Source organism: Crocodylus siamensis, chromosome 3 (genome assembly GCF_052110815.1).
Source record: "Crocodylus siamensis isolate JL-2025a chromosome 3, ASM5211081v1, whole genome shotgun sequence".
NCBI classification, from domain to species: Eukaryota; Metazoa; Chordata; order Crocodylia; family Crocodylidae; genus Crocodylus; species Crocodylus siamensis.
The window spans coordinates 215,981,641-216,008,018 of record NC_143397.1 but is presented as its reverse complement, the minus strand read 5'-3'; the positions used below and the strand labels follow the sequence as shown (position 1 = coordinate 216,008,018).

At 39.9% G+C, this 26,378-nt stretch overlaps 1 protein-coding gene across 7 annotated transcripts in view; it reads left to right on the top strand.

The window, feature by feature from the left end:
• The window catches only part of RUNX1T1 (RUNX1 partner transcriptional co-repressor 1), a 138,797-nt gene that overhangs the window by 40,661 nt on the left and 71,758 nt on the right, over positions 1 to 26,378 (top strand). The window contains exon 3 of one of the 7 annotated variants that reach the window (XM_090040324.1): positions 5,253 to 5,290. The exons of 5 other annotated variants lie outside the window; for them this stretch is intronic. In XM_090040324.1, coding sequence (XP_089896450.1) covers positions 5,253 to 5,290 — 38 coding nt within the window. Of the gene's footprint in view, positions 1 to 5,252; positions 5,291 to 25,501; positions 25,551 to 26,378 lie in introns of all 7 variants that reach the window. One more of the 7 variants, XM_090040322.1, reaches the window with a different exon arrangement.

Genomic DNA, 26,378 nt, shown 5'->3' with positions numbered 1-26,378 from the left:
GGTAGCCATGCTTTCTTTTAAAAACCAGTCAGGAGAAGGACTTAGTTGTGGTGGTACTGCTGTGCTTTATGAAATAGTTGTTGGATAAATAATAACCCTGGGATCCTTTCCGGTAAATGCCCTGATCATTTAGGTACTGTCATGCTTCCTCTTACTTGCTATGTCCCAGTGAATTTTAAATTATTTTTTGTCCAGTGTCACAGGTTCAATACAATGCTTGGCAAGAGCCCCCATCCCTGCCTAATCTGCAGTCAAATGATTAAGATATTCTCCTGGCAGGTAGGATATAGGAGTTTGAAGAGGCTATAATCTGTGTTTCCAGTGTTGCTGGTGAATTCTTTGCCCATTAGGCTATGATGGGCAGACACCCACTGCCATCACTTTCTCCTCCTTTGGTTTTGTTTAAAAGTCGTTCCTCTGAAGGTGGACGTCAGCAACTTCCTGTCTGACAGGTTTTATGAATCTGAATCCTGAGTAGATTAAGGCACCTGTGGGTAGGATTAAAGCTGTCCTGTCCCCAGTTCTCTACTGGCTAGCTCTATGGAGCTGCATGTCAATTGTGTTGACTTTCACCCATATGTGAGCTGGTTTGGATCCAGAGCTTTGGTACCTACCTAACTCTTCCCATACATTGTATGGGATGCCTTGGCAGCTAACACAGGGTTGTGGGAGATTAGATTCCTAAAAGGTAGGTGTTGCATTGGCTAATATTTTGGTGCCTAAATTCTTTCTTGGATTAGACCTTCATTAATGGTTTTAAACATCCACGATTTTCAACATGATCTTTTGGTTCAAATATAGAATTGTTTGTCAAATATAGCTGTCTCAAAAAGAGCAATGCTCATTATAATCAGTAGTTGTGCCTGTGTATTCCAGAACAAAATTCTGCTCTTGTTCTGTTTGGTTTTGGTTTGTTATTTCCCCCCTAGTTTTAACAATTTGACCCCTTTTTCTTTACCCTAATTTTAATTATTTTTATGAGAGTGATTCTGTAGAAGCAGTTCCATTGTGGCTGCTAACTGCAGATAAACAGATGCCAAGCAAGTTATTTGAAACCCATAAGAGTTAAGGTTGGCAAACAGTCGTTCATTCCGGACCAGGGTGATGAGCTTATATCTTTATAAGAAATAACCACCTAGAAGTGTAGCAAAGCTCCCACAACTAAATTAACTTAAATTATCCAGCCAGCTAGTTTAATGTTAATATGAATGTATATTATGAGACAATGTTTGGAACTTAACTCTGCTTTTGAATGGATATAAAGTTTGAGTTAAAGGTGGGAGGAGACCTTTTTAAAGTTCTAAAGGAAATGTTGTAAGCGGTGGACACAATTAATAAGAATACAGTTCATATGGTTCCCATTCATTATGGAAGTACTTTCAGAAGCTGACTGTAATAACCTTTATATTATTTTGCATATTGACAGAATTGAACTGACAAAATTTTGACTGAAAAATTATGGTAGTAGGCTAGGGATGGGAATCTAAATTGATTATGTCCCAAAAGAGGTTGTAGAGAGAGGTGAGAAGATAAAAGTATTTTGGCTGAATTCAGTCCTACTGTAAATTGGTGCAGATTCTGTGCAGCGGCATGTCTTAAACTAGTAAATCTTCCTTTGATCAAAGAAGGGTTATGCTTGAATAATCAACCTTTGAGAGAGCGAGATATCTGAACTCTTAGTCTGCTTTGCAAGAGAGGTCTGAAATTCCTACTCTCAAGAAGGCACAACTCTTAGCTTTTCAGACATATTGTTCTTCATGGTACAGTATATTGTCATTTCTGGTTTAGTGATGCTTCCTTTTAGCAAAAAAGGTCCAAGCCCTGCTTCTTTTCTACCTTCAAAACTCTAACCTTTTTCTTTTTTGGCTTTCCTAGTGCCCGTTCTCTCTCCTTTCTGGTCTCCACAATGTGTAGCTTTCTACTCTTCTGATCTGTCTTGTCACTTTATCTAATTCTGTCAAATTAATTCTTTCCTCTTAGTTTTATGGCCTTGCATAACCTCTCAGATTCAATACTTCATGAAGCCCACAAACACGAACACATTTTTTTTCAAAACATTTCCCACCATTTTATTTTAGGAAGATACGTCAACTCACACACGAAAATATAATCCTAATCATAAAACAATGTATGAAAAATGAATTGTGATCACTCTGAAGAGCCAGAGTTGTATATGTGGGCATATATTTTTTTACATTTTATTTTAGGCATTTAACCATCCAAGGAAATTGCAGTTTCATCGCTGTCTTTAAAGTAAGGAAACTGGCACAAGGTCTTTGTGTTTTGTATAGCACCAAGCACTTCATATATGTTTAACAATACTAAATAACATTTATTACTTTGCACAGTCTATTTTATTACACAATAGGTTGTCCAATAACTGTATACCTGTCAACTTAGCACACAATTTTTATGAGCAAAATATTTACTAGGAAAAGTTCAGTGCCACTGAGTGCAGAATGTCACTTTTAGTTATTTTTCTTTGCATGCCAACAGTTTGTTGGCACTGTGCAAGATGTACTTTATTTAACACCCAATGCTATAAAAATACTATGTATATAGTTATGAATGCTCATTTAAAAATAATTTTGGCATCCTATACTGTTCTTGTAGAGAGATCTTTCTGATGAATAAAAAGATATCAAAGTCTGGATCAGGGTTTATGATATTAAAAAAACAAGAATGTCCAGATGTCCAAAATGATCTGTTTGCTCCATCACTGGATAACTGTGAAAGTCTGGTGATCTAATTGTCCAAAGTGTTTATCTAGTTTTTGGACTTCATGCCCTTTCTTTCTATTTATAGTCTCCTCTGGAACAAGGCCTTTTCTTAATCCTTGAGTGAGCAGGAGGAGCAGAGTAGTAGTAATGAAGTTCACCAAAAATAAAGGCTCCTATTTTTATTTAGTTAGACCTTCTACCATGCGGTATGCCAGGGATCCTCTTTTGAATTCTGACAGGGCCATCAAGCTAATCTGGAGACTAATAGCTCATCCTGCTTAAAGCTGTTAGATCCAAGGCTGAAGTCTTAAAATGTTTCTGACTTTCAGTTCTCATATATCACCAATTTGATGAACTAGTATACAGCTTCTAGTGAGATTTTACTTTGCTTACAATCTGTGACGTTTTTGTATTGGATGTTTTCTCTTCCTGTTAAATTTTTCAGCACAGTCTTAATGTTTGTTCATGAATCTATTTCTACCTTACTTTGAACATTGTTGAAAAAATAGCACTTGAAGCATAGTTGGAAGCTTGTCTTGTTTATATAAGTAATTATTGTTTCCATAGAATAGCCAAATGGACCCCTGGCAGTTCTAGTCCATTTAAACTAGACTGTGGCCATGGACAGGCATTATATTTGTGCTGGGAGAAAAGTCGTCCTCCTGGCATAAAAAGAGCATACAGACAGCCACTTGGTGGGTTTCTTGCAGGGGAAAACTGACTCTTCTGCAAGGAAGTTCTGTCTCTTTCAACCAGGAAGATCTCTCCCCTCCCTTGCTAACTTAAACAGTTGTACACTTCTCTCAGGGTTTGAGGACACCCAGAATCCCACAGTCCTACAAGGGAGAGGGAGAGCGTTGGCTCTGTCATAGCCTGTGATTGCATGGGAGCCCTGTGGGAACCCTGCCTTAGAAAATTTGCCCCTCCACCCCATCCCTTCCTGCCAATCATCTGATTGGTGAGACAGGTCTATGGGGGGCATTCTCCCACAACGGAGGGCTCCAGACCCAGGCACATCTGTTGCTGGCTTGAGTCTGAGGAGTGCATGAAGTTGGGGCCATTGTCGCCCACAGTGGGAACCCTTGCAGGGCTCTAAGAGGAGTCCTGGTTAGATGATTGGTAGGAAGGGGTAGGCAGAGAGGACCAATCTCCTGGGGCTCTAGGGTGGGTGGCACATCTGCCTCTTACCCATGCATGCCTCTGAAATAACCTCCTCTCCCCAACTTCCTATTGACAGCCTGCCTGCTTCCCCAGAAGTAGAGTGGTCATGTTGTCAATCACTGGGTTTCCCAAAGGGTGGGGGTGACCCAAGCATTATTTTTGTAATTCCCCTGGCTGGGGAACTTGCCTGTGCAGCTCTTCATCCAGGGCGATGAAACACATCTGTGCTGTAGCTCCCAAATGATTTTTCTAGGGCTAAGAATTAGAGTGCTCATTCTACATTCTCCAACTCCAAAACTTACCTGTAAGATTGAAAGACCCTCTCAGTATATACTAAAGTGTTCAGTGGACCTTGAGTGAGCTAAAACTTTGCATTAATCTAGATGCTACCAAAATGTTGGTAATGTAGCAGAGCTATAGAAATACTTGTTTCTGAGTTTGTTGCTGTTAGACCTTGGAATTGATGTAATTTGTTTTAGAGACATCAGTACAGTTTTTCCTTGATTTATGCGGGTTTGATTTATACAATTCGGTCTTATGCAATGACCCTTTCTATACCTGAAATTTGCTATATGCAAGGTAAATTTGCTGTTATGTGATCGGCATAGCTGTGCTCCTCCCACCCCCAGGCAGGGTATGTCTGTGAGTTTGTGAAGGGAAGGGAAAGGGCTGTGAGCAGAGGGGAGGGGCCCCACTCACCACAGCCCCTGCTGCAGCTGTTCTGGGAGCAGCTGATGCACTGTGCCCTGAACCCTCTGGGGCTCTGCTTCCCCCGAGGCACTGTGCTCCAAACCCCACAGCACGGCATTGCCAGTGGCTGCAAGGAGGTGTTGTCCACTGCCCCCAGGGCTTCAGCAGGTGTGGGCAGCATCCTGCAGCAGGATGAAAGCAGGCTGGGGCTGGAGGTTGCTGCAAGCTGGGGTTAGCGGCAGCCCCAGGCTCTTCCTGCCACTCGGGGTGAGCTGTGGTGATAGGAGGGGGGCTGCTGCACAACCTACCCTCCCAGCTGCTGGAAAGAGCCTGGTACCACCACTGGCCCCAGCTGGTAGCAGTCGCCAGCCTCAACCTGCTCTCATCCTGCTGCAGGCTACTGCCTGCCCCTGTTGCAGCTCTGGGAGCAGCGGGTGCTGCCTGTTGCAGCCTATGGGCTGCGCCTGTTGCAGGCCGCTGGTGTCAGCTATTCCTGTGGCTGCTTCAGTAGGGTCTGTGGTGATTGGGGAGAAGCAGAGCAGTGGGTTAACTGAGGTTGCCACCCACCCAGAGCACCACAAAGGGCTCAGTGCCGCCCCTACGGCAGCCCTGGGAGCTGCAGATGCTGTCTACTTGTAGCCGCAGGGCTGCGCTGGACCCCTCTCCCTGACCCTTCCCTAGCCCCAGCCTCACTCCCTCTCTTCCTCACCGCTGTGGGAATGCATCCCTGTGTGTTTCATTGTAAACTGGGTTTGCTTTCTGCAAATTCACTTCATGCCGTTCCCTGGGAACGCATCTACTGCATAAATCGAGGGAAGCCTGTACGTCTGTATTTACCTTAGTTTGTATTGTAATTACTATTGAGTTGTACTGCAGCCTACCAAGCCAATTCAAAAATATTTGCTGGCTCTTTTAATATCCAGAATATCTCTGTTGGAATGATGGAGGTTTGAACTCATTTTGCTTCTCTGAATTTGTTCCTGGTATAAGAACCAAACAGCTTTTACTTCATAGATAAATCAGAATGTGAGAAAAGGGAGCATTTATTATTAATTTTAAAGAATCTTTTAGAATGTGTTCTTTCCATAAGTTATAGAGCTCTGATTTAGTACTTTTTCATTCCCCCCACCCCCTTGCTTATCCTGTCCATGTGAAATCAAATATGTATCTTCCCGGCCTGTTGCTTTTCCTGTGGTTTTTGTGAGGGATCTTTGACTTTATTTTAGGTCAGCAGTTCATTTTGTGTTTTCTTGTTGTTTATATTTTACATATTTTTCTTGTAATTAAAGTAACTTTTTTTAAAACAGCACTGTCAAAATAACTAGCAGTCTCTTAAAAAAACAAAAAAATTCCTACACGAAACTAAGAATGCAAGCCTTTGGAAATTTAGCCCACCTTCCCCAGCCTTCAAGGTTTAGAGAAGTCAGGCCTCCTCCCTTGTTTCACCACAAACCTCCTTGCTTAGCTAACGCTCTTTTCTGAAGAGCTCCTTGGCTTGCAATCTAGTCAGCCAGCTAATCTGAAGGAACCAGTTTCCATCCTCTCTTTTGAAGGCTTGGCAAATTTCCCCATTTTACAATCTGTTGCACCTTCAGGAAGGAAGAAGAGTGGCAAGCATGCCTCCAGGAGCAGGACAGGAAATCCTTCTGCTGAGGCTTGTATCCAGTTTTTGCTTCTGGATGTACAAGGTGGCCTGTTGCAGAAACCCCAGAGGTAAAGGCTTCACTTGCATTTTGAAGGTCAGCACGCCAGTATGACTATTTTCTCCACAAAATGGAGGCTGGTGGGAATGGACTAGCAATCTGACTACATATCTATAGCTTGTTTTCTCAATTCCCTCTTCCAGGATATTTGGAGGATTTTTAGGAATGGAACGCCAACTCTTTTCTTTAAAAGTTTACAAAAGCAGGATAACAAAATGTTTTGATTTTGTTCAGAAATTAATGTTTGCACCAGGCCTGCCTTATTCAGGACTGACTCCAAAAGAAGAATGCCTCTTACAGCCTCCCCAAAGATGCCTAGTAATATTGTCACAAATGTTTTTCTTTTTTAAGCAGTTAAGTAAGTGTTTTTGCTGTCTTGCCAAACTAGATACAGAAAACATGCCCTGATGGGATGTCCCGCTGGGGATTCCCCTTCAAAATTTGGTGCTTGCCAAATCAAAGTAATATTTTTTTAATCGATACCTTAAGCAACTGTTTTTTAGGTGCTTTTCCTTGCAAAATATGCTGTTGCAAATAACTATTTGTTGACCCAGAATAGATGTCCTAAATGTTGTTCTTTACACCAGATGATGACCCACATGATCATGACAGGTGATTGTCAACTTGACCTTTCATCAGACAGTTCTGAGCCAAGTGGTGTCCTCTGGGAGTTGCTCAGCCCTTCTGTTTCAATGCATTGAAATTAGAATAAATATTGTTTAGGTGTCATGAAACAGAATATAGTATGAGAATCAGATTTAAATAAGCTCATTTGTATCATACATATAATAATTAAGGCTAGTATGCAATGTAGTAGTGGCAAGAGTGGAAAAAGTTGTCTAGCATCTCAACCAGTCCTAAAAACTTCCTTGGATTAAAGTAAATTTGGGGTAAATAACAATTAGAGAATGGTGCATATTTATTTGTGAATAGCAACAGTAAATCACCTTGTATGAAATATTACTGTAGAAGATAGTTGTTTGATTTTTTTTTTAAGAAAGCTGAATCAAACAATTATCAGCTATAAATCAGATTTCTTAACAGCTTGTAGCCTGAGTCACTAGGGAAATATGCCATGCAGCACTCATGGATGTTGGACTTCTTCTTGCAAGGTGATGCACACACTCAAATCGGTTCCTCAAAGAATCAGTAGCTTTCATGAGTATGCTAATGCTATTAGAAAAATAATAGACTTACATGCATAGGAAGATACTTTGTATATCATAAACCAGTTGCTATGATCAAAGAAATTAGGAAAATATTTTACTGAAGTCACTCCTTTTTGAAAAAGTTAAAAAAAAAAAAAAAACAGGCCCAAAAAACTATTCTAAGCAATATTTAAACCCTTAGATGAAGAAAACTATTTGTCCCACCAGTTTAAACCTCCTTTTTAATTTTACTTTGTTGTTTAAATTCTCAAACTCTTAAAAGTTTTTCAAGGCTGAAAACTCTTATCTTGTTGATGGGCACAGGACAAGCAAAAAAAAAAAAAAGCAACAAAAAACATTTTTATTATAACCTGCAATATGTCAATAGGAGGCATGTTGTATTTCATGTTTATACATAGGAGACATTCGAGTGATAATAGTCAGAGGTCTTCCAATTCTCTCCACCTCTTATGTGTGTACATGTATGTACATATTTACATTCAGGAAATTAGATAATATTTGTTGTCTCTGGGATAAAGCCTACTTTGATGCAAAGCAGCTAAAAGTGTTCTGGAGTGTGTGTGTGTGTGTGTGTGTGTGTGTGCGCACGCGTGTGCATGCACGTGTTCATTCCATTTTTCTTTATTAAATGAAGTCACCTACTCCAAACTCGAAATCTGCAGTCCATAATGGAAGAAATCACTTTTATAATTTAAACATAGTTTATATTTTTTACGACTGTTATCTATTTAATTCCTGTGCGTGCATGCATGCATATATGTGCTAAAGAACTATAGAATATGTCTTTTCATGTCATTGGTCAGTTAAAATTTGTAGATCTTTTAGAAAAGGATTTTAGAGGATGGTGAAATGAAGGGATTCAGCTCCATGGTTTTGCTTCAAACCCATCTGTTTTACTTAGCTATGAGGGAAAGTATGATCTATTTAGCTTTCTTTCTTTTTTTCTTTTTCTGCCCAATCTTTCCATTTCTTCATTTTCAAATAATACTAATTGAGGGGGGTTATGCACTGTGTTACTTATGCATAATTTAAAACTAGCTTTAAACCCAAATTCTTTCTGTCTTCATTTACCATTTATCTCGTGATGTTATCTTTTGTACTTGGTACCCTTCAGTAAGCACAGTCTGACATATCTTGTGGCCTTTACCTTGAGTGATAAAATGCATTGAAAGGATGCTTGGCACCACCTGGTGAAGATGAGACAACCCTGGAGAACTGTGCTTTAGGAGCAGGTGACTGATGCTAAGAAATGTACAAGTCTAGAGACACGGCTGAAGGATTGTAGCTTAAAAAAAAGGAAAGAAAAAAGAGCAGGAACATTAATACATCTTCCTGAGGTTTGATGGGACATATACTGCCTACTGTTCCATCTGGTGCTTATGATAGCATGGCATATTAGCATGCTGCAAGTTCATAATGTATTCAGGGTGAGAAAACACCACTTGCATACCAATTGAGGCGTCCTCCTTCTCAGAGCTGCCTTTGAATTTCAATGATGTTTATGCCTTCTAAGCCATGCCTGAACTGAGCATTTCCTCTGTAAAAGGAGTAACAACAGTGAGGCATATTTGGTTTGGGTTTTTTCCCCTCTTTCTTATTGTTTTTGTTTGTCCTTCAGGAAATTTAAAAGCAAGTTGGATCTCAGGCTAGCTAATAATACCGCATCTTTTTTAACACCAGAATAACTTTTTTTTAAAGCTCCGGTCTCTTCAAAAATGCTATTTTTATGCTTTTATTAAACCATGTCACTAAGGAGTTCACTGACTGCAAAATCATTCATCTATGTCACCAAGCATTTTGAAACAGCATATTGTAATTATATTTCAATATTCTGGCCTTCTGTGCTGTATTTATTGCTAGCTTAAAACAAAAATCTGAATATTTAATTTCTGGTTAGCACTTGTTAAATCATTTAGGCTTGTATTCTGTGAAGACTTGACACCTACTTGACTTTATATATTTATTCTAATTTGAAACATACATGTAGGTAATAAGCAGGTGTATACGTTTTTTGGAGTACTGAGATCTTTTTAATCAACCCCTGCTCAGCCTGTTTCTCTCCCTTCTTTTCTCCTTAAAGATTTAAATCTGTGCTAAATCTGACACTTCCTTTTACAGGAGACCACCTAAAAGTTGCATCTGAGAAGCTGTTCACACACACTTTGTCTTCTGAACTTGTCAAACCTAAGATCATTATCCTACAAACATTTATGCATGTACTTAAGTTCACTTGTATAAGTAGTCAAACCTGAAGTCAAACATGCCTATAAGTATTTGAAGAATTGAGCTCTTCAAGGAGCCCCCTGTTAAGCATAAACAAATGTGCTTGAGTTGTCATTTGGCTGAGGAATTTTTCTTTTTATGGCTCAGCCTCACAAAGTGCTTTGCCTACTTGTGTCCAGTGGGACTTAAAGGTACTAAAAATACTACCAGAGTTGGATTTTTGTGGGTGGGGTTGTCAAATGTGTCTAGAAATGTTGGGGGCAAAAGTCCTATTGACTCCCTGCCACTCCTCCCCCCCGCCCCCCCGAGTCCTTCCCCCGGCCAGTATTATGCTTCTAAATTACATTAAATGTTTTTTTGAAAATCCTGCCCCAAATTAGGAAACTAAGTTTATTTCCAGTTGTGGGGAATTTGAGAGGACAGATTACTAAGATTGTTCAGTGTTTGATGAAACCAAATATATACAGCAATTCTGCTTAATGAATGAATTTGAGGCCTAGTCCCCTAAGAAGTTTGAACATCTGGTCTCCTGCTGCCATAGAGAACGAGTTGCAGTTTGAGGTCTCAGTGAGTCTTGAAATTTATATGTCTTCAATACTATTTATGCTAATACAATTTCACAAAAATAGGCCATTGGCTTTTATTTTGAATTAGCCCTAGTTGCTGTTCAGTTCATTTGATTGCCACAAAGAAAAAAATATATTTCTATGCTTTCCTTTCAAATATATATAGCCATGAATTATTTTTATTTTATTTTATTTTATTTTCAGGCAGTTGTTTAGCTACTCTCACTTAGATAAGAAATGATGGATGTCTTAGAAACATTGTCAGAGTAAGTTAACTACTCTTGGTTTACAATTTGAAATCTGTTATCTAATGAGTTAAGTGTATTCTTTGTTTATTGATAACACATTTAGAACTAGATATTAGTGTCTTGGCAGTGAACATTAATAATTTCTTGCTCATAACATTCAGGAATACTAATTTACTGAATAGAAATGTAGACGAGGTAGCACATAATTCAAGCAAGTTTAGTTGGCACTTACAAGATTCTTGAAATGTTTCTTGATGTCCTACAGAACTGTTAACATCTGCACATCTTGTGAGGGGAGTCACATTTATTACAGCTGTACTCTAGCTAGAACGTAAAAGGAAGAAAAAAATCAGAGTTAAGAATGAAGCAGCTGGCTTTCAGTAACAGAGATTTATTGTTTTGCTGTAGTTACAGACCCACAATAAACTCTAGTTGGACTCTTACAGCAGCATCTTTTTTTGACATGACAGGTTGAAAGCTTTGGAATAATTCTCAGTAGGTGCAGCCTTAACAAATGCACACATTTAAGAGAAAACAAAACCATTATATAAATAATCATCAGCTAAGTACTACTTAGTTGGAGAATGATATATATAACATGATGCAGAGCATGTGTGTGCAGTCACACTTGAGACCTTTGTGCACCTGGAAACAATGAAAAAACAAAGATGGTCCATATATCCTCTTTCTTTGCAGAACATGTGGAGGGAGAAATTAATGGGAAAATCTCTGCAACTCCACTAGAGCCATGAAATTGCATGCTCACTTGATTCCCTTCTTACAAGAATGGGAGCAGGCCAGGGAAAGGATTGATGAGTCAGGGTCTGGTGGGATCACAGCCCCTAGCCTTTCAATGGCATGCCTAATTATGGTGTTGTCTGTCTATCTGCGTCTGTTTGTCTGTCTCTCAATGCTTGTTCTTTTGCTCTAATAGAAACAAAGGTTAGACATGCACTATTTTCCTTTACATCTTTGTATCACATGGGTATTTCATATATCCACAGGTTTTTTTTTCTTTTACATCTTCCTAATTGTTTAAATGTGTGTTTTTCCTTTTTTGTTTGTTGTTGAGAGACTGAGGGTGTGTCTACACATTCATGTTAATGCAGTGGTTACTGCATATTTATTTAGTACTTGTATAATCAAGTACTAAATAAATGTGCAATAACCAGAGTTACTGCATAGTAGTGCTGGCAAATGCCTTTTTAGTGATGCTACTGTGCAGTAGCCTAATAATACTGTGCAGTAGCATATTAGCACTGCCCGAGCTGTGACGCAGTACTGTGCAGTGTTATTAGGTTACTGTGCAGTTAGTGATTTGTGTAGACATGCCCTAAACAACCTATGCTAGCAACACACATTATACATAAAGCGGTTTAAATGATCAGAAACTGGTTTAAATCTGTAACAGAACAGATGTTCAGTGCACATAAACCAGTTTGAAAATGGCTGAAACCAGTTTGAAATAAACCTGGTTAAACATAGGATCAGACTTAACTGATTTAGCTCAAACCAGTTAATGCAACGTGTGTCCCAGACCCCTTGCAGGTTTAAGATAAACCAGACTCCCCAGCATCCTGGTATGCTCTCTCAGTGGGGCAGGGCTCTGTGATCCACAACGGGGCTGGCCTCTCCCCTCTGTTCGCTAGATGGAGCTCTGGCAGAGACTTGCAGGCACAGCAGGGTCTGCCTGGCTTCCCCCTGCCTTCCCCCCCTCTCCCCCATGACTGCCCAAGCAGGAAATCCTCCCCTCCCTCCCTCCCATCTCTCACGGCAGGGACCCCACAATGCAGATGTGTGTGTGTCCAATTTCACTAGGACAGGAAGACAGAACAGTGACCACTTAGTGTTGTTTGGAGCTCATCAACAAGTCAGATGGTAAGCAGTTTAAGAAGCATTTGAAATAATGGAGAGAAGCTATTGTTTTGCTGATTGGGTGATAAACACTGTTATTATCCCCCTGCTGGCTTGCTCACCTGTCAGTTTGCTGCAGACCATATAAAGAAGCAAGAAGGGAGATCAAAAATCTCCCTATTGTCAACAGATGCATGCACTGCACACCCTGCCCCCCTTGCCTTCGAGTGCTAGCAGGGAACTGGGGGCTGGCAACACTCCCACTCCTAGAGCAGTGAGTGGGGAAAAGCCTGGAATAGTGCAGGCAGACCTCCCTAATCAGAACATCCTGCCGGAGCCTTGTCACACCCCCCTCTGCTCAGCACTATTCAAGGGAAGGGATGGCTGCTCTAGCCCTGCAAAGATTGAATCAATTCAGGCTCAGGCTTTTTGAATGCCTGTCTCTAGTCCTAAAGCTTTTCAGTTTTGCAGGTGTTCTACAGTCATTATGGATTTCATTCCCTTCATTTGAGAAGAGCATCCTTTCTAGTGTTCGTATTAGATATATTTAGAAACATTTTTGTAAAAGCTTTCCATGTCCTCTTTAGTTTTAGTTGCTCTTACTTCTTCCCTACAGTTAAGTGAATGCCTATTATTTAGTTGGTTTGTACTCACCTCCAAAACTCCCGATGTGTTTACATTACAGAGTACAATACAGTAACCTCCTCAACTTTCACCTCTTGAAAAAGTCATTCAGAGATTTGCACTGATAGTAGGGATATGCAAAGCAGGCCCTATTTGATTCAGATTTGGATTCAGCCCAAAACAGGGACAGTAATTCAATTACTTGTTTTGGATCACTGTCCCTCATGCAATTTGGCCAAATCTGAATCTGAAGATTTGATGCCAATCCAGAAAATTGGCAATTCAGACATAGACAGTTTTAAATGTTTTTTCTACATACCTTGAGGTACCAGTGTGGCTGCTGAATGCTTCAGTGTTGGGGCGGATGGAGTGTCTCACGGTGGGGGGCCCTCCACGTGCTCAGTGGTGAATCTGGAAGTGGGCCGGAAGTACTTCTGGTCCACTTCTGGGTCCACTGGGGAGCACGCAGGAGCCCCCCGTGCTGCTGCTGCCCCTGCTTGGTGATCGGCTGTGGTGAGCCCTGGGTGCCCCCTCCCCCTCCAGACCCAGGAGGCACCAGTTGCTGAGCCGTGAGAGTGTGTGTGTGTGGGGGGGGGGGCAACACGCTCCTCAGTGGACCCGGAAGTGGACTGGAAGTGCTTCTGGTCCACTTCTGGATCTGCTGCCAACTGTGCTGGGGAGTCCCCTGTGCTTCTGTAGGACACTCCATGTGCCCTAGCATCACAGCATTCATGAGTCACCTGGTACCTAGAGGTATGTAGAAAAAACATTTAAAACTGTGTCTGTGTCTGAATCTCTCTGAATTGATTTCATAGTTTCATAGTTTCTAGGGTCGGAAGGGACCTGAGTAGATCATCTAGTCCGACCCCCTGCCATGGCAGGAAAGAGTATTGGGGTCAAACGACCCCAGCAAGTTGTTTATCTAACCTCCTCCACTTCTCTTGGAAGTTGGTTCCAGATCCTAGCCGCCCTGACCGTGAAGTAGTGCCTCCTGATATCAAGCCTAAACCTACCCTCTGCCAGCTTGTGACTGTTATTCCTGGTCACTCCTGGCAGTGCTCGGGGGAACAGGGACTCCCCCAATGCCTGCTGATCCCCCCTGACTAATTTATAACAGGCCACTAGTCCCCCCCTCAGTCTTCTCTTTTGGAGGCTGAACAGGTTCAGGTCCCATAGCCTCTCCTCATAGGGCCTGCCCTGCCTTGCTGCCCCCTATCATGCGAGTGGCCCTCCTCTGGACCCTCTCCATGCTGTCGACATCCCTCTTGAAGTGCAGCGCCAAGAACTGGATGCAGTACTCCAACTGCAGCTTGACCAGTGCCACATAGAGGGGGAGGATCACCTCTTTGGACCTGCTCAAGATGCATGACAAGGTATGGTTGGCCTTCCTGACTGTGTCCCCACACTGCTGGCCCATGTTCATCTTGGAGTCAATGATGACCCCAAGATCCTTTTCCGCCTCTGTGCTGGCAAGAGGGTTGTTCCCCAACCTGTAGGTATGGTGCCGGTAGCTCCTCCCCAGGTGCATCACTTTGCACTTGTCTGTGTTGAATCCCATCCTATTCTCATCCGCCCTCCCTTGTAACCTGTCTAGCTGGTTTTTAAGCTGATTGTAGCCTGTTGCTCCCTTCTAGTGTGCCCACATCCCCCCACATCTTAGTGTCATCAGCAAATTTGAACAGGGTGTTTTTTACTCCCACATCCAAGTCACTGATGAAGATGTTGAACAGTGCGGGCCCGAGGACCGAGCCTTGCGGAACCCCACTGCCCATGTCCTTCCGGGTTTAGAAGGACCCATCCACTACCACCCTCTGGGTGCGGCCCTCCAGCCAGTTGGCGATCCATTTGACTGTGTGTGTGTCGACCCCACAGTCCCCCAGTTTCTTAATGAGAACGGGGTGAGAGACAGTGTTGAAAGCCTTCCGGAAGTCCAGGAAGACTATGTCCACTGCTACCCCTGCATCTAATAATCTGGTGATCTGATCTTAAAAGGCCACCAGGTTGGTCTGACAGGACCTGCCACTGATGAACCCCTGTTGGTTGCCCCTAAGCATGCAGTCCCCTGCTGGCCCCTCATGGATGTGTGCCAGAATAATTTTCTCAAACAGCTTACCTAGGATCGAGGTAAGACTAACTGGCCTATAGTTTCCCGGGTCCTCCTTCTTCCCCTTTTTGAAGATGGGAACCACGTTGGCCCTCTTCCAGTCCTCTGGGACCACACCAGAGCACCACGAGTGCTCGTAAAGCTGTGCCAGGCATCCTGGAATGACCTCGGCCAATTCCTTTAGAACTCTGGGGTGGAGATCGTTCGGACCAGCTGACTTGAATACAGCTGACCCAGTCCCTCTAGAAGCTCCCTAACTAGTTCCTCACTAACCCTTGGCCCAGGTGTGCCTCCCCTGGGGCCCGAGGGGGGCCCAGCAGGGAGGTGGCTGTTCTGGTCCCTACTTAGGAAGACGGAGGCAAAGAAATTGTTAAACAATCGTTAAGCTTTGTCGTCTGGTGTGACAACCAAATTTCCCAACGCGTCCTGCAAGGGCCCCATGTTACCCGGAACCTTCTTTTTACCCCCTATGTATTTAAAGAAGGACTTCTTATTGTCCTTAATCCAGGAAACTAGCCCTAATTCCATCTCTGCCTTGGCCTTCTTGACTGCCCTCCTCCATCTCCGAGCGACTGCAGTATAGTCATCCCTGGTGATGTCCGCTTCTTTCCATTGGGTGTACGCACCAGTTCCTCCAGTCTGGCTAGAGAACAGGTACGAGGCCCTGGCAGCCCTGGAGGAGGAGGAAGGAGAAGACAAAACTGGGAAGGAGGCAACTCCACATCCTGTGCAGGCTGAATGAGACAAGCAGGCCAGGAGGAGAAAGCATCGTGTGATCGTCATTGGCGACTCCATCCTGACAGGTACGGAGGGCCCCATCTGTCGCCAGGACCCCTCAGCACGCGAGGTCTACTGCCTACCTGGAGCGAGGATTCAGGATGTGAAAGGGATGCTCCAAACCGTAATCCAGCCCACCGATTATTACCCCATAGTCCTAGTCCATGTGGGCACTAATGATGGAGGGCTCTTCCTCAGATGCATCCTCCTTGGTCGTACAACCCTGCAGGGAAAGAAAATATCTGTCAATTTCTTCCTCTGCCTCTCGGATTCCCCTCAGCCTGCTAACCTCCTCCTGGAGCTCCCTCACCTGCACCTCCAGGGCCCTAAGGCGGGTGCCTGCAGGACAGGTGTGGGGGTCCCCAGTCCCTGCCCCCCAGGCCTTGCTGGGGGATTTGAAGGGCTCCAGTTTGATTCGGAGAGATTAAAGCGTCCTCTGATTTGATTTGGGTTTGGAGATTCAGCCACCGAATAGGGCCGAATCTCCACTGAATCAAATCAGGGACTGAAGCTTCACACAGCCCTAACTAACAGTGTCTTGCTGCTTGTTTCAATCCTACAATAAAATTTACTCCTGAATTATGTTATTCATCTTGGTTTGCTTTAGTATTTTATAGTCTTCTGTGATGGTAAATTTCACTACTATTTCTTAGAATTTTTAAGTACTCCACCATTTTTTCTTGGAATGTTTTATTTTTTTTTACTGTCATCTGTGCATCTATTCCATACTCTTCTAAGTCTCACTTGCTTATCTTCCCTGATTCAGGCTTCTTTTCTACTTTCCTATTCTTAGCCCCTCACCCTTGTAGTAGTTTCATGATAGCTTTTCTATTTGTTTCATAAAACTCTTTGTTAATGGACAGATAGCTGGGTTGTTGATTAACTTCATCATAGAATTTTTCTGTGGTTTTTGAGTTTTTGGTTCCCCAAGGTTGGTCTGAATATCTTTATTTACACACACATGCATGTTCTGTTTCTCTTTCTCATCTCCCTATACCCCTATGAGTCTTATTGGTTCATAGAAGATATCCACTTTCATACAAAATGAGGTTTTCATTCCTTGAATCTAACGCTCCTCCTCCCCCGCCCCGTTACCGCCTTCAAATTGTCTAATTGTAGAACCTGGTACTGTAAGGACCCTATATACTACTTCTTATCATCTTTCTCCTCTTGCACTATGGAGTTTATTTGTGTCTATATTAACATTTAAGCCATTATGAGACCCATTACGCAAGATTTAGTTTTATTCACTTGGTCATAGTATCTGTATTTTTTGCGTCATATTTTTCAATTCTAGTTCATTTCCAGTTTATTCATATCTTTTGTACAGATAATTTTACTTTCTTTTGGGACTTATTCAGCATTGTGTGAAATGGCACGTGCGAAAACAAATGCTTATGTAAGTTGCATAAAGTAATTTCTTGTAGTTTAAAGTGTTACATGTATGCTGCAATCCTTTGCTCAGCGGCAGTAGTTACATATGCAGTTAATGCCTGTGAATTCGTCTGTGTTCAGCTATTCAAGATAAAAGTTTAAAATCTGATTCAACTACTCTTAACTTTTTTCTCATAATTCTGGATTTTTGTTTGCCTGACCACTTGAGTAAGGACAACTCCACGTCTGCACATTTCCTACATTATTGAAGATCTATCAAATTAGTGTTCAGGATTTGTCTCACTTCACAAGAGGCCCTCAAGAGCTTGCTAATCTAGTTCAAACTTCAGAAGATTAAATACTTTGTTGTCTACCTCACTGAATAGTGTTCAGTACTGTACTTTTCCTTTCTTAACACGTTTGGTACTGGAAACACCTCTGGTATTGAATATATGGGGCAAATTGGATGAATTTGTCCCATCTTCTGTTCTTTTTCATCAAATCTTCCTTCACTACTACCATTGATCACATTTTTCTCAGGTTTTAGAAATCTGCTTCTGAATGGCTTGAGGTATCAGAAAATGGTATCAATAGAGTTGGATAATCAGTATTTTGTAATGATCTGCCACTTTATTGTGTGTATATCTTCCACTCTTTCTTTTAACTGAATAAAGGTTTTCTGGCCCTATGCAAGCAGAAGTTTAATGTACTGCCTTGACACATGAGGATTAAACTAAATCCTGTCTGAGATATTGACCTGACACTATCAAGCACTTGGTGCAGCCAATACTGACTAAAACTACATGTTAGAACTGGTAAGCTGGTTTTTAGGGACTTTTTAATGAAAAGAAGTTCATACAAAATTCTATTTTGGTACTGTAGAAATATGTGTAGGGATAGGTGTAGGCAAACAGATAGACTCCTTCTGTGTTGTGACTTTTAGTTCATCTTGGGGCAAGAGTTTTGCTTCTTTCTTTGTAATTCTCAGCATTGAAAGAGAGGCTCCTCATGTATCCATAATACAATATAGGCTCCCTCTGGTGGCTAAAAACAACTTAATTAAAATTCCTGTGGCTGTTAGCCACATCTGTATTAGACGCTATGTTTTTACTAGCCTGGCTCTACATGTTTATAATTTAATTACATGTAGTTAAATTAACATTTTCAGTATTTTATTATCTTTTGAATCCATTTCTAATTATTCCTGAGATGGAATGCATTTATTGGGTTAGCTAGTCTATCACCTCCACTAACACTAAATGGTCATTTCCTCTTACACATATCTCTTATGCAAAAGACTATATTATTGAAACAAAACAAACATACGTTCATAACCCAAAAGTGATTATTTTCAGAATTGTGGACCAAAATTGTGTGGCATGTCTATAGGTTAAATCTTTCTAAAGCATAGCGTACAGGCAAACCTACCATATTACCAAGGGTTAAGTGCTCTCACATTAAACATTCAGAGTTCAAATGCATTACATTTCTTTTCTTTGTCAATATTTTCCTTGAACTGGTTGAGACTGAGTAGTTTCTTTCTGGTAGCTGGTGTTTAGTTCTGCAGTTTCCCTCATTTAACATATTTTCCTCTTCAGTTCATTTACAGATTAATCCTTATCATGTTTTAGAAGGAGAGTGCAAGAAAATTTGATCTACAGTATTTCACATATTTAAAAGCAAAACAGTAAAAGAGCGCACAGCTACTCCATAAAAGTGTTAGCACTTTAACATTGACAATTGTGGATTGATACATTGAAATAACAGTTAAGGTAGTTTGAAAAAATCAAGAAGATTGTTGTCACTATTCTTTTCTAATGATCTTTATATTAATTAAGACATTAATTGAATGTATTAGAATCTTTTTTTTTGCATGAGATAAGCCTTCTTTTGTAGATTATCAACATTTGACAAACACAGAGACAATAGTATCTGAAATTATTGTATGTATATATTTTTGTTTCAGGGGTTGCCGGTTATAGCTGTGTTGGTCTAATACAAGATACCTGGGACAACTGTTTGCAAACACTTATATTTTAATGGCTTCAGTTTGTGTATTTTGATATGTTAATGTCAATATATGGCTATTAGAGTTATCCATCTTCTAGAAAAAGCTAGTCCAGTTCTGCTCCAGTATAAATCCACATGTTTTAGTTGACTTCACCTGTATTACTTGTTTCACATTGTTATAAAACAATGGGATTTGGTTCCTTTCTTTACATGCACAGATCATTTCTAACTTGTATTTAGTGCTTGTGAAATGATTGTTGTCATACAGCTACTAGTAGTAATGTTTGTTTTGCTGAGAGAGTGGAATCTGCAGGCAGTGTCTCTTCAATTTGGAAATGGTTTTATTGGAGGAATCTAAATCCAAATCCACTGCTAAAAAGGTCTTCCCATTGAGTTTAGTGGATATTGGATCAGTTCTGAAGGCAGTAAACAAACTTTATTGGTGATGTAGAACCTCTAGAAGGAATCAGTTGTCAACTAACAAAGACCATTTGCTCAAATTCTTATTAAATAATCAATTAGTCATAACAGTTCTGTTTGTTTTTGTTAGTGCCATCTGGTGACTTCCAATAATACCTCTGTGCAGATATACAGTATGCAACCTTCCAGGTCAATCCCAGTGGTTCACTATTTTTTATTAAACCAAAAAAGGATTTAACAAGCAAAACAGCCACCCCATGTCCTTGCTGTATGGAAATTCATTAAGCTGTGCATGCACCCACATGCATGGTCCAGTTTGCCAGTTGTAAAATATGTCTCATATCCAAACAGAGTGAATCCCTAAAGTGGTGACCCTCCACTAGAAAGTTCAACTGGCAAATGGCCCTTTGTAAAACTTGAGTTGTGTCCCCCTGTTTTAAACTTGCTTCACATAATGGCACAGTATGTTTCTCTACAAATGTGTTACATCATTTAGAGTGTCTCTATAATACTGTACCTGGGAAGCAGAATATGATCTAAAATAAAGGGCTTGGCAGTTGGGCTCTAGGGTAGGGATGTGAACTTTGGTTCATAGGTTATGATGGTATAATGCCATTGATATTCTGAGTAGTGACTGGGAAATCTGTAGACGTGAAGACTGAATTAACCTTTCACTTTTTGACATAGACCCTTGATTCACGTTTTCATCAAGTTGTCCTACATTTCTAGGGTGTACTAAAGTGGTGCTGTTGTTAAAGATAGTCCATAGCAACTTCTGAGCAAACCTCTCTAGGTTGTTGTAGAGGAAGTTTGCACTGTCTGCTAATGCTGTGTGCTGTATGTGAATATTTTGATCTTCAGGGCTATTTGTTCAAAGCAGTAAAATTAACCAGAATAAGGTATTTTTATAAATGGGGGGTGGGGTATGGCAAAAATGGTATAATCTGATAAAATGAAGACTTGGAAACCTGATCCTGGAAAGTTCTGCGCACCCTACAGTCCCATTGTATGCCATGATAATTGAAGCCATCGAGTATACCATAGCATCAGGGCTTACATGCATATCAATCAGGAAAACTTTCAATAAGACTTACAGCAAATGTCTTTATATAATAAGCTGTCATATGCCTATCCATCTTCTTTTTACTAATCCATATATCTTTGTCCATCAATGTGTGTTTTTCCCATTATGATCCTTAATAAGCTTAGAGGACCCATGTAATACTGTATTAAATATAAATGATGCTTTTAAATGGGTAGAAACTTAATTTATACTGTCAGGTTAATTGTATAGCTTATCTTGCTTTGGATGTAAATAACAATGTAGACAAGACAATACAAAGGATTTACTCATTTGAAATTATATATAATATATGCATATAATTTATAAGAGATTGGAGTTCTCTGTGGGATATTGATCATTACCAGTTCTGCCATAACTCTTTTTGGAAAATATTATGCAAGTATAGTCTTTTATTTCCAGAACTATGTGTATATTATAAAAAAGAGGTACTCATTTATATTTTAAACTTCCAACCAAATGCAACAGACTATTTCTTGTTACCATTTCTTTACATGTAATGATGTATGTATTTTAAAAATCCATTTTTATAATGATATCTAGCACAGCTAATCTGGAAATTGTTCTGGATATAGAATAAGGGAAAGAAAAAGACAATTCTTTAACGTCTTCCCTAGTTTTTCAACCACTTCCACTAGTTATCATACACAATATAAATTATTTGGAGTATGGGCCGGGACAAATTTCATGCATTTATTTTTAGAGAAGTGAGACAAGTATTTAGATGTTATCTAATTTCATCTATAGCTCATAAAATTCCTCTTCGGGCAAATCATCCATCCCTTCAACACCTAGGAGGCACTGAAGGGTCAAAAGGGAACTGAAATAATGTCAAGCAAAGAGTCCTTGCATAGAACTTTGCTGATGGCTCACTACATCTTCTTCATCCCAGTTATTGTTTTGGTTTGAGAAGTCCAAACCAATGTAAAAGAAAAGAAGATATGTCAAAGTCTGACAATTTTGGAATAAGTTTTTGCAATCATAAAATAACTAAAATGGAATTTTTTAAAGTTTTGAAAACTTAGCATCTAATAATTCAAATTATTAGGTGAAAAATGTGTTTGTTTCCTTAAATAAAATCATGTGCTAAGAGATATTTTGTTTCTCTTGGGAGCTTAAATTCAAATAATGTCAGAGCAATAACATAAAGTGTTTGTCTCAACCCTGGTTTAGAACAATTGGATTTTTTTTTTTTACTTTATGCTTATTTGGCCATTACCATTTCACCTGATAATCAAAGACATGATTCTCTATTTGGGGAGTTCTATGTTTGTTTCTTCAAGGATATTCTCTATACATTTGTTCAAAGCAGATGCTGGTCCCACAATCCAAACTGAGATAGGTGTTCCATATACATATCATTGGCACTTGTTGGCATTCACTTAGCTGATGTAATCTACTTTCCTTTTTATATGAGCTGGCAGGCAATGTCTCACATGCTTTTAAGTTTCTGACAAAGTGGAGATTGCATTATTTTCATTAGGTTGTTTTAGATGAGCTAAAGAAGAGGCCTCTGATAGCATTGTGAGATAACACAGGACACTCAAGCAAGCAGAGCTACTTTCAGCTTCTGCTGAAATGAGAAGAAATGGGTAGGTGGGATTCACTTCCATTGATTTCCAAGAACAGCTGATGAAATGATGATTAAATGCTCATCTATTTGCTTTGGAAAAGAATGGGATAAGATATTGCAAAGCTTTTCATTGCCTTATAAAGACAGCTATTTCTGTTGGTGTAAATGAACTTGGTGAACATTCATGGAAGACGTGGTCCAATGTTATGTCATCTTTCAATCTTAGCTTAGATCTTCCTTCTCTATTCTTTAGTGTGCATACTTATTCCTTAATGATATATCTGCTATGACTGTTGAATGATCTTGCTGCAAAGGATATTTCTTGTCTCTTTCATTTTCTTGATACTTCAAGAGCCTTGATGAGGGGGCTGTACAGGCCAGACTATTGGTGGTGTTTTACCTCTAGGTCAGAATAATAAATATATCTACGGCTGATAGAAATTGTGTCCATCTGATGGCTGATTAGCAGCCTGAGTGTGGTGGTTAAGGGCAGTTGTTTACAGCATCAAAATGTTTATAATAATTTTAATTCTTTTCTGTGCCTTTTTACTAAAGCTTCTAAAATGAATTGGATGAAGATTAAGCCATTAGAAAGTTTGAGGCCCTTTGGTAAATTTTATAAGGCAGTGCTGCTGACTGCATCGGTCTCTAGCTGCACAGAGAGTTCCAGTCCTTCCTGATAAGTATATAGGGAGGAAGAATGGACTAATTGTTAAATGATTGTTAATCTTTGCTGATCTTTGTTGGGTTTTAATTTCTCAGTCAGCATTGTGATTTCTATTTGTATTGTTTGTTAATGATGTGGAATACCATCACAAAAGTATGTTTGACTGCAGTGTTAGTCTGAAAGCTATGGTGATGGTTACCAGTAGAAAATGCATTAGATTTTTGGCTCAACTTAAATATAACTTATTACTCCTGTTACAAACATAGGCGTGATGGTCGCTGGTACAAAATCCATTACATTTTGGCTTCATTTAAATATAATTTTCTACTCCTGTTACATGTGTACAGCTTTGTACATTCTCTTTTTGCTAGCTTAAAGCCTAATTTCTTAAAGAAACAAGACAGTAGAAATCTAAAACGTTAAATTCATCAACCTTTTTAATACTGATTTTTTGTATGGGTTGGCACAGGAGTACTAGGTATGATCCATAGAGAGCGCCTTTTAATTTTTTTCATGCCTGAATATACATCTGGAACTGTTTTTACTAACTAAAAGTAAAATAAATGCCATAGTATATTATACCATACTTCTTTTCATTTAAAAAAGGAAATTGAAAACACACCACTTCTAGAAATGCTTGACATAGAATTGGCTATTGAAATGGTATCGGTAAAGTATTTATATATTCCATATTTTGTTCCATACATCAGCTTTCCTTGATGCAATAGACTTGGAAACCTGCCATGTAAGCTGAAATTCTGCCATATATGAAAGACTGCCTTGTTTTAAAAATGGACTAAATCATTTAGGATACAGGAAGTGAAGTAAAGCCATTTGAATACATGTACATATTTTTCCCCTTTCCCCTCTCATTCACATGTTGTTTTCTGTCTCTTCCATATTTATTTGTATAAGGTTGGCTATGCTTACAGTAAATACCAGTATTCACCTAACAGCTAAATTCAGTGATAAAAATATCTCCCATCATAAAACTGAATATCTGATGAGAACAGCACAGTTTCATGAACCAAAAAATCCACAGAAGGAATGTCATCATTTAAAGTTGGTTTTACAGCATTCTTTAATTTTAAAATTGAGCAAAATGCTTCTGTGGTTAAATCACAACTCCTAGCTCCGCTGTAAAAGAGATTCAAGAATGTGTATTTCAGAATGTTTTTTCAGTGTAATCCAAAACAAATGCAATAGATCTTTGCATACTTGAAACACATTTTCTGAATTTATTCTAAGACTCTCATTGAACTAAAAGGCTTGTGTGCATGGATTAGGACTAGCCCATTATTTCACCATCTATCTCCATCCTGAATTGATTGCAATGAACAGTACAGAATGAATTGCAGATGGTCTCCTTTTTCCTTTAGTTTAGAGGACCTTTGGGCTTAAGCCCCATTTGATCAAGGCTAGGTGAACCATTCCAGTCTTGTCTGTTTATGCGCATTCTAAAGTAGAAGTGCTTGTGCTTGAGAGGTTATTCTCATTACCCACTCAAAGTGTACTCTTAAATTATGTGCCAGGTTTTGAGAGGAGGTGAACATAAGGGCTGTATTAAACTTCGTCATGGCCCTGGAGCTATCAAAACTCACCTGGTATAATTTCAAACTTGAATCTCACCTTAGAAGAATTGGAATTCAAGTTTGCAGACATGGGTTTATTTTTATGCCTTTCCATCAAAATCCTGTGAAACTCATGGAATTAGCTGGTTTTGAGTAAGTCTCTTGAATTTTGATTTGAGGCATGTGCGCTTGCATGTAATGAAACTGGAACAAATATGTGTGAATCCTTGAGACCCATTGCCATTCTACTAAAGGCTTGGGTTAGATTTTCTCAATACCTCCTTTTATATAGAGACAGACAAAAAATGTATACAGACAAAAAATGCTTATGTGAAAACTCTTGAGTTTGCTTCATTCAAACCCCCAAATGGCCCAAACCATGAGATTTAAATATATCTCTGTAGATATATAGAGATATATAGATACATATAGATGTATCAATATCTCGAGAGATTTAATTTGCCCTCTGTGTTTTTGTTTAATTTATGCAAACATGAGTGTGCAAACTCTTTCAACTTTTATTTTAAAATTAGTTTCAGCTCCATGCATTGGAGCTTTAACAAAAGACCAAATATTGTAATCCTCCTGGTTAGAGTCCCACAAAGTTGGAGCACTGTAGAAGCTGTAGCTTCTGCTTCCTTCCCTGCCAGAATCCTTCTGTCTTCTGTTAGGATTCATTCTGTTGAGGCTTTACAGGTTTGTGGGTGATGGAACAGCATTAAAGAAACAGCAGCTGTATGTTGTATATTCATGGCCCAACTGCTCCTTCATGTGTTTGCCATTCTGTACCAGAGGGGTAGTTAACACTGGCAGCCACAGCATGGCCTTTGGAGGAGCTTTGCTGCCAGAGGGAGAAACAAGAATGAAGCGAAAGATATTTTCTGGGATAGCTCAATATCTGTTTGGTTGTTGTGGGCCTTCCATGCAATTGAACAAGCTTTGTGTTCTCATGTTTCCTTTCTTAAGCTGAAAGCTATTCATCATTGAGGAGGATATGAGACTTTAAGTCTTCCAGGTGAGTCTTCTAGCACTGATGATAGTGTTCATATTTTTGCTGTTTCATTAATTTGAAAGGAGTTCTGATCCCCTTACAGGAGATAGTAGTGTTATAGAATTTTGCAGTAACATAAGTTAATTTAACATTCTAAGTAGCCATAGAGGTGTGTGTTTAAGGACCATAATGCATTAGTAAATAAGAATCACTCAAATGTATCATAATATAATGAAAATCTGAAACTGGAAGACAAAAACAATGTTCTAGTGCAACTACAATGCCTGTTTAAATAACAAAATATAAACCATTCTAGTTAGCTTTTTCAAAGTACTATTTTTTTTTTCTCTGATTGGATGCAATTTTTGATCAGTTTTGCTTTTTTGGAGCAAAGTAACCAGAAAAACAAGATGGGAGAAAAAAGTTGCGATTGATCACAGTAGCAGAATTGCTTTCAGTTATCAGCAGCTAAATTGGGGGATACAGACTGTGCCTGCTCAGTGAGAGCAGCAGACTGTTAGAAGAGTTTCATTCTCTCTCTTTCTTTTTTCCTCCACCCACTCCCATCGTGTCCCTGCCTAGGTCTGTGTTTCCACATGCTTCAAATCTGTGTACCTGGACTGCCTTCTTTAACAGTTCAATGTGAGTGTTAGCAGAATGAAAACCAGATGGACCAGCAGTTCCCACTGTTATCTCCCAACCAACTCTGGCAAGCCTCCCTTTCTCTCTCCTTTCTTGGCATGGCAGAAATATTTGCCTTTATTTAGGAAGGCCTGCACTCACTGCTGTGCCTCTTTCCCTCACTTGCAACATGAGCTGAAAGCTATTTATTCCCTTGTTGCTGAGGTTGGT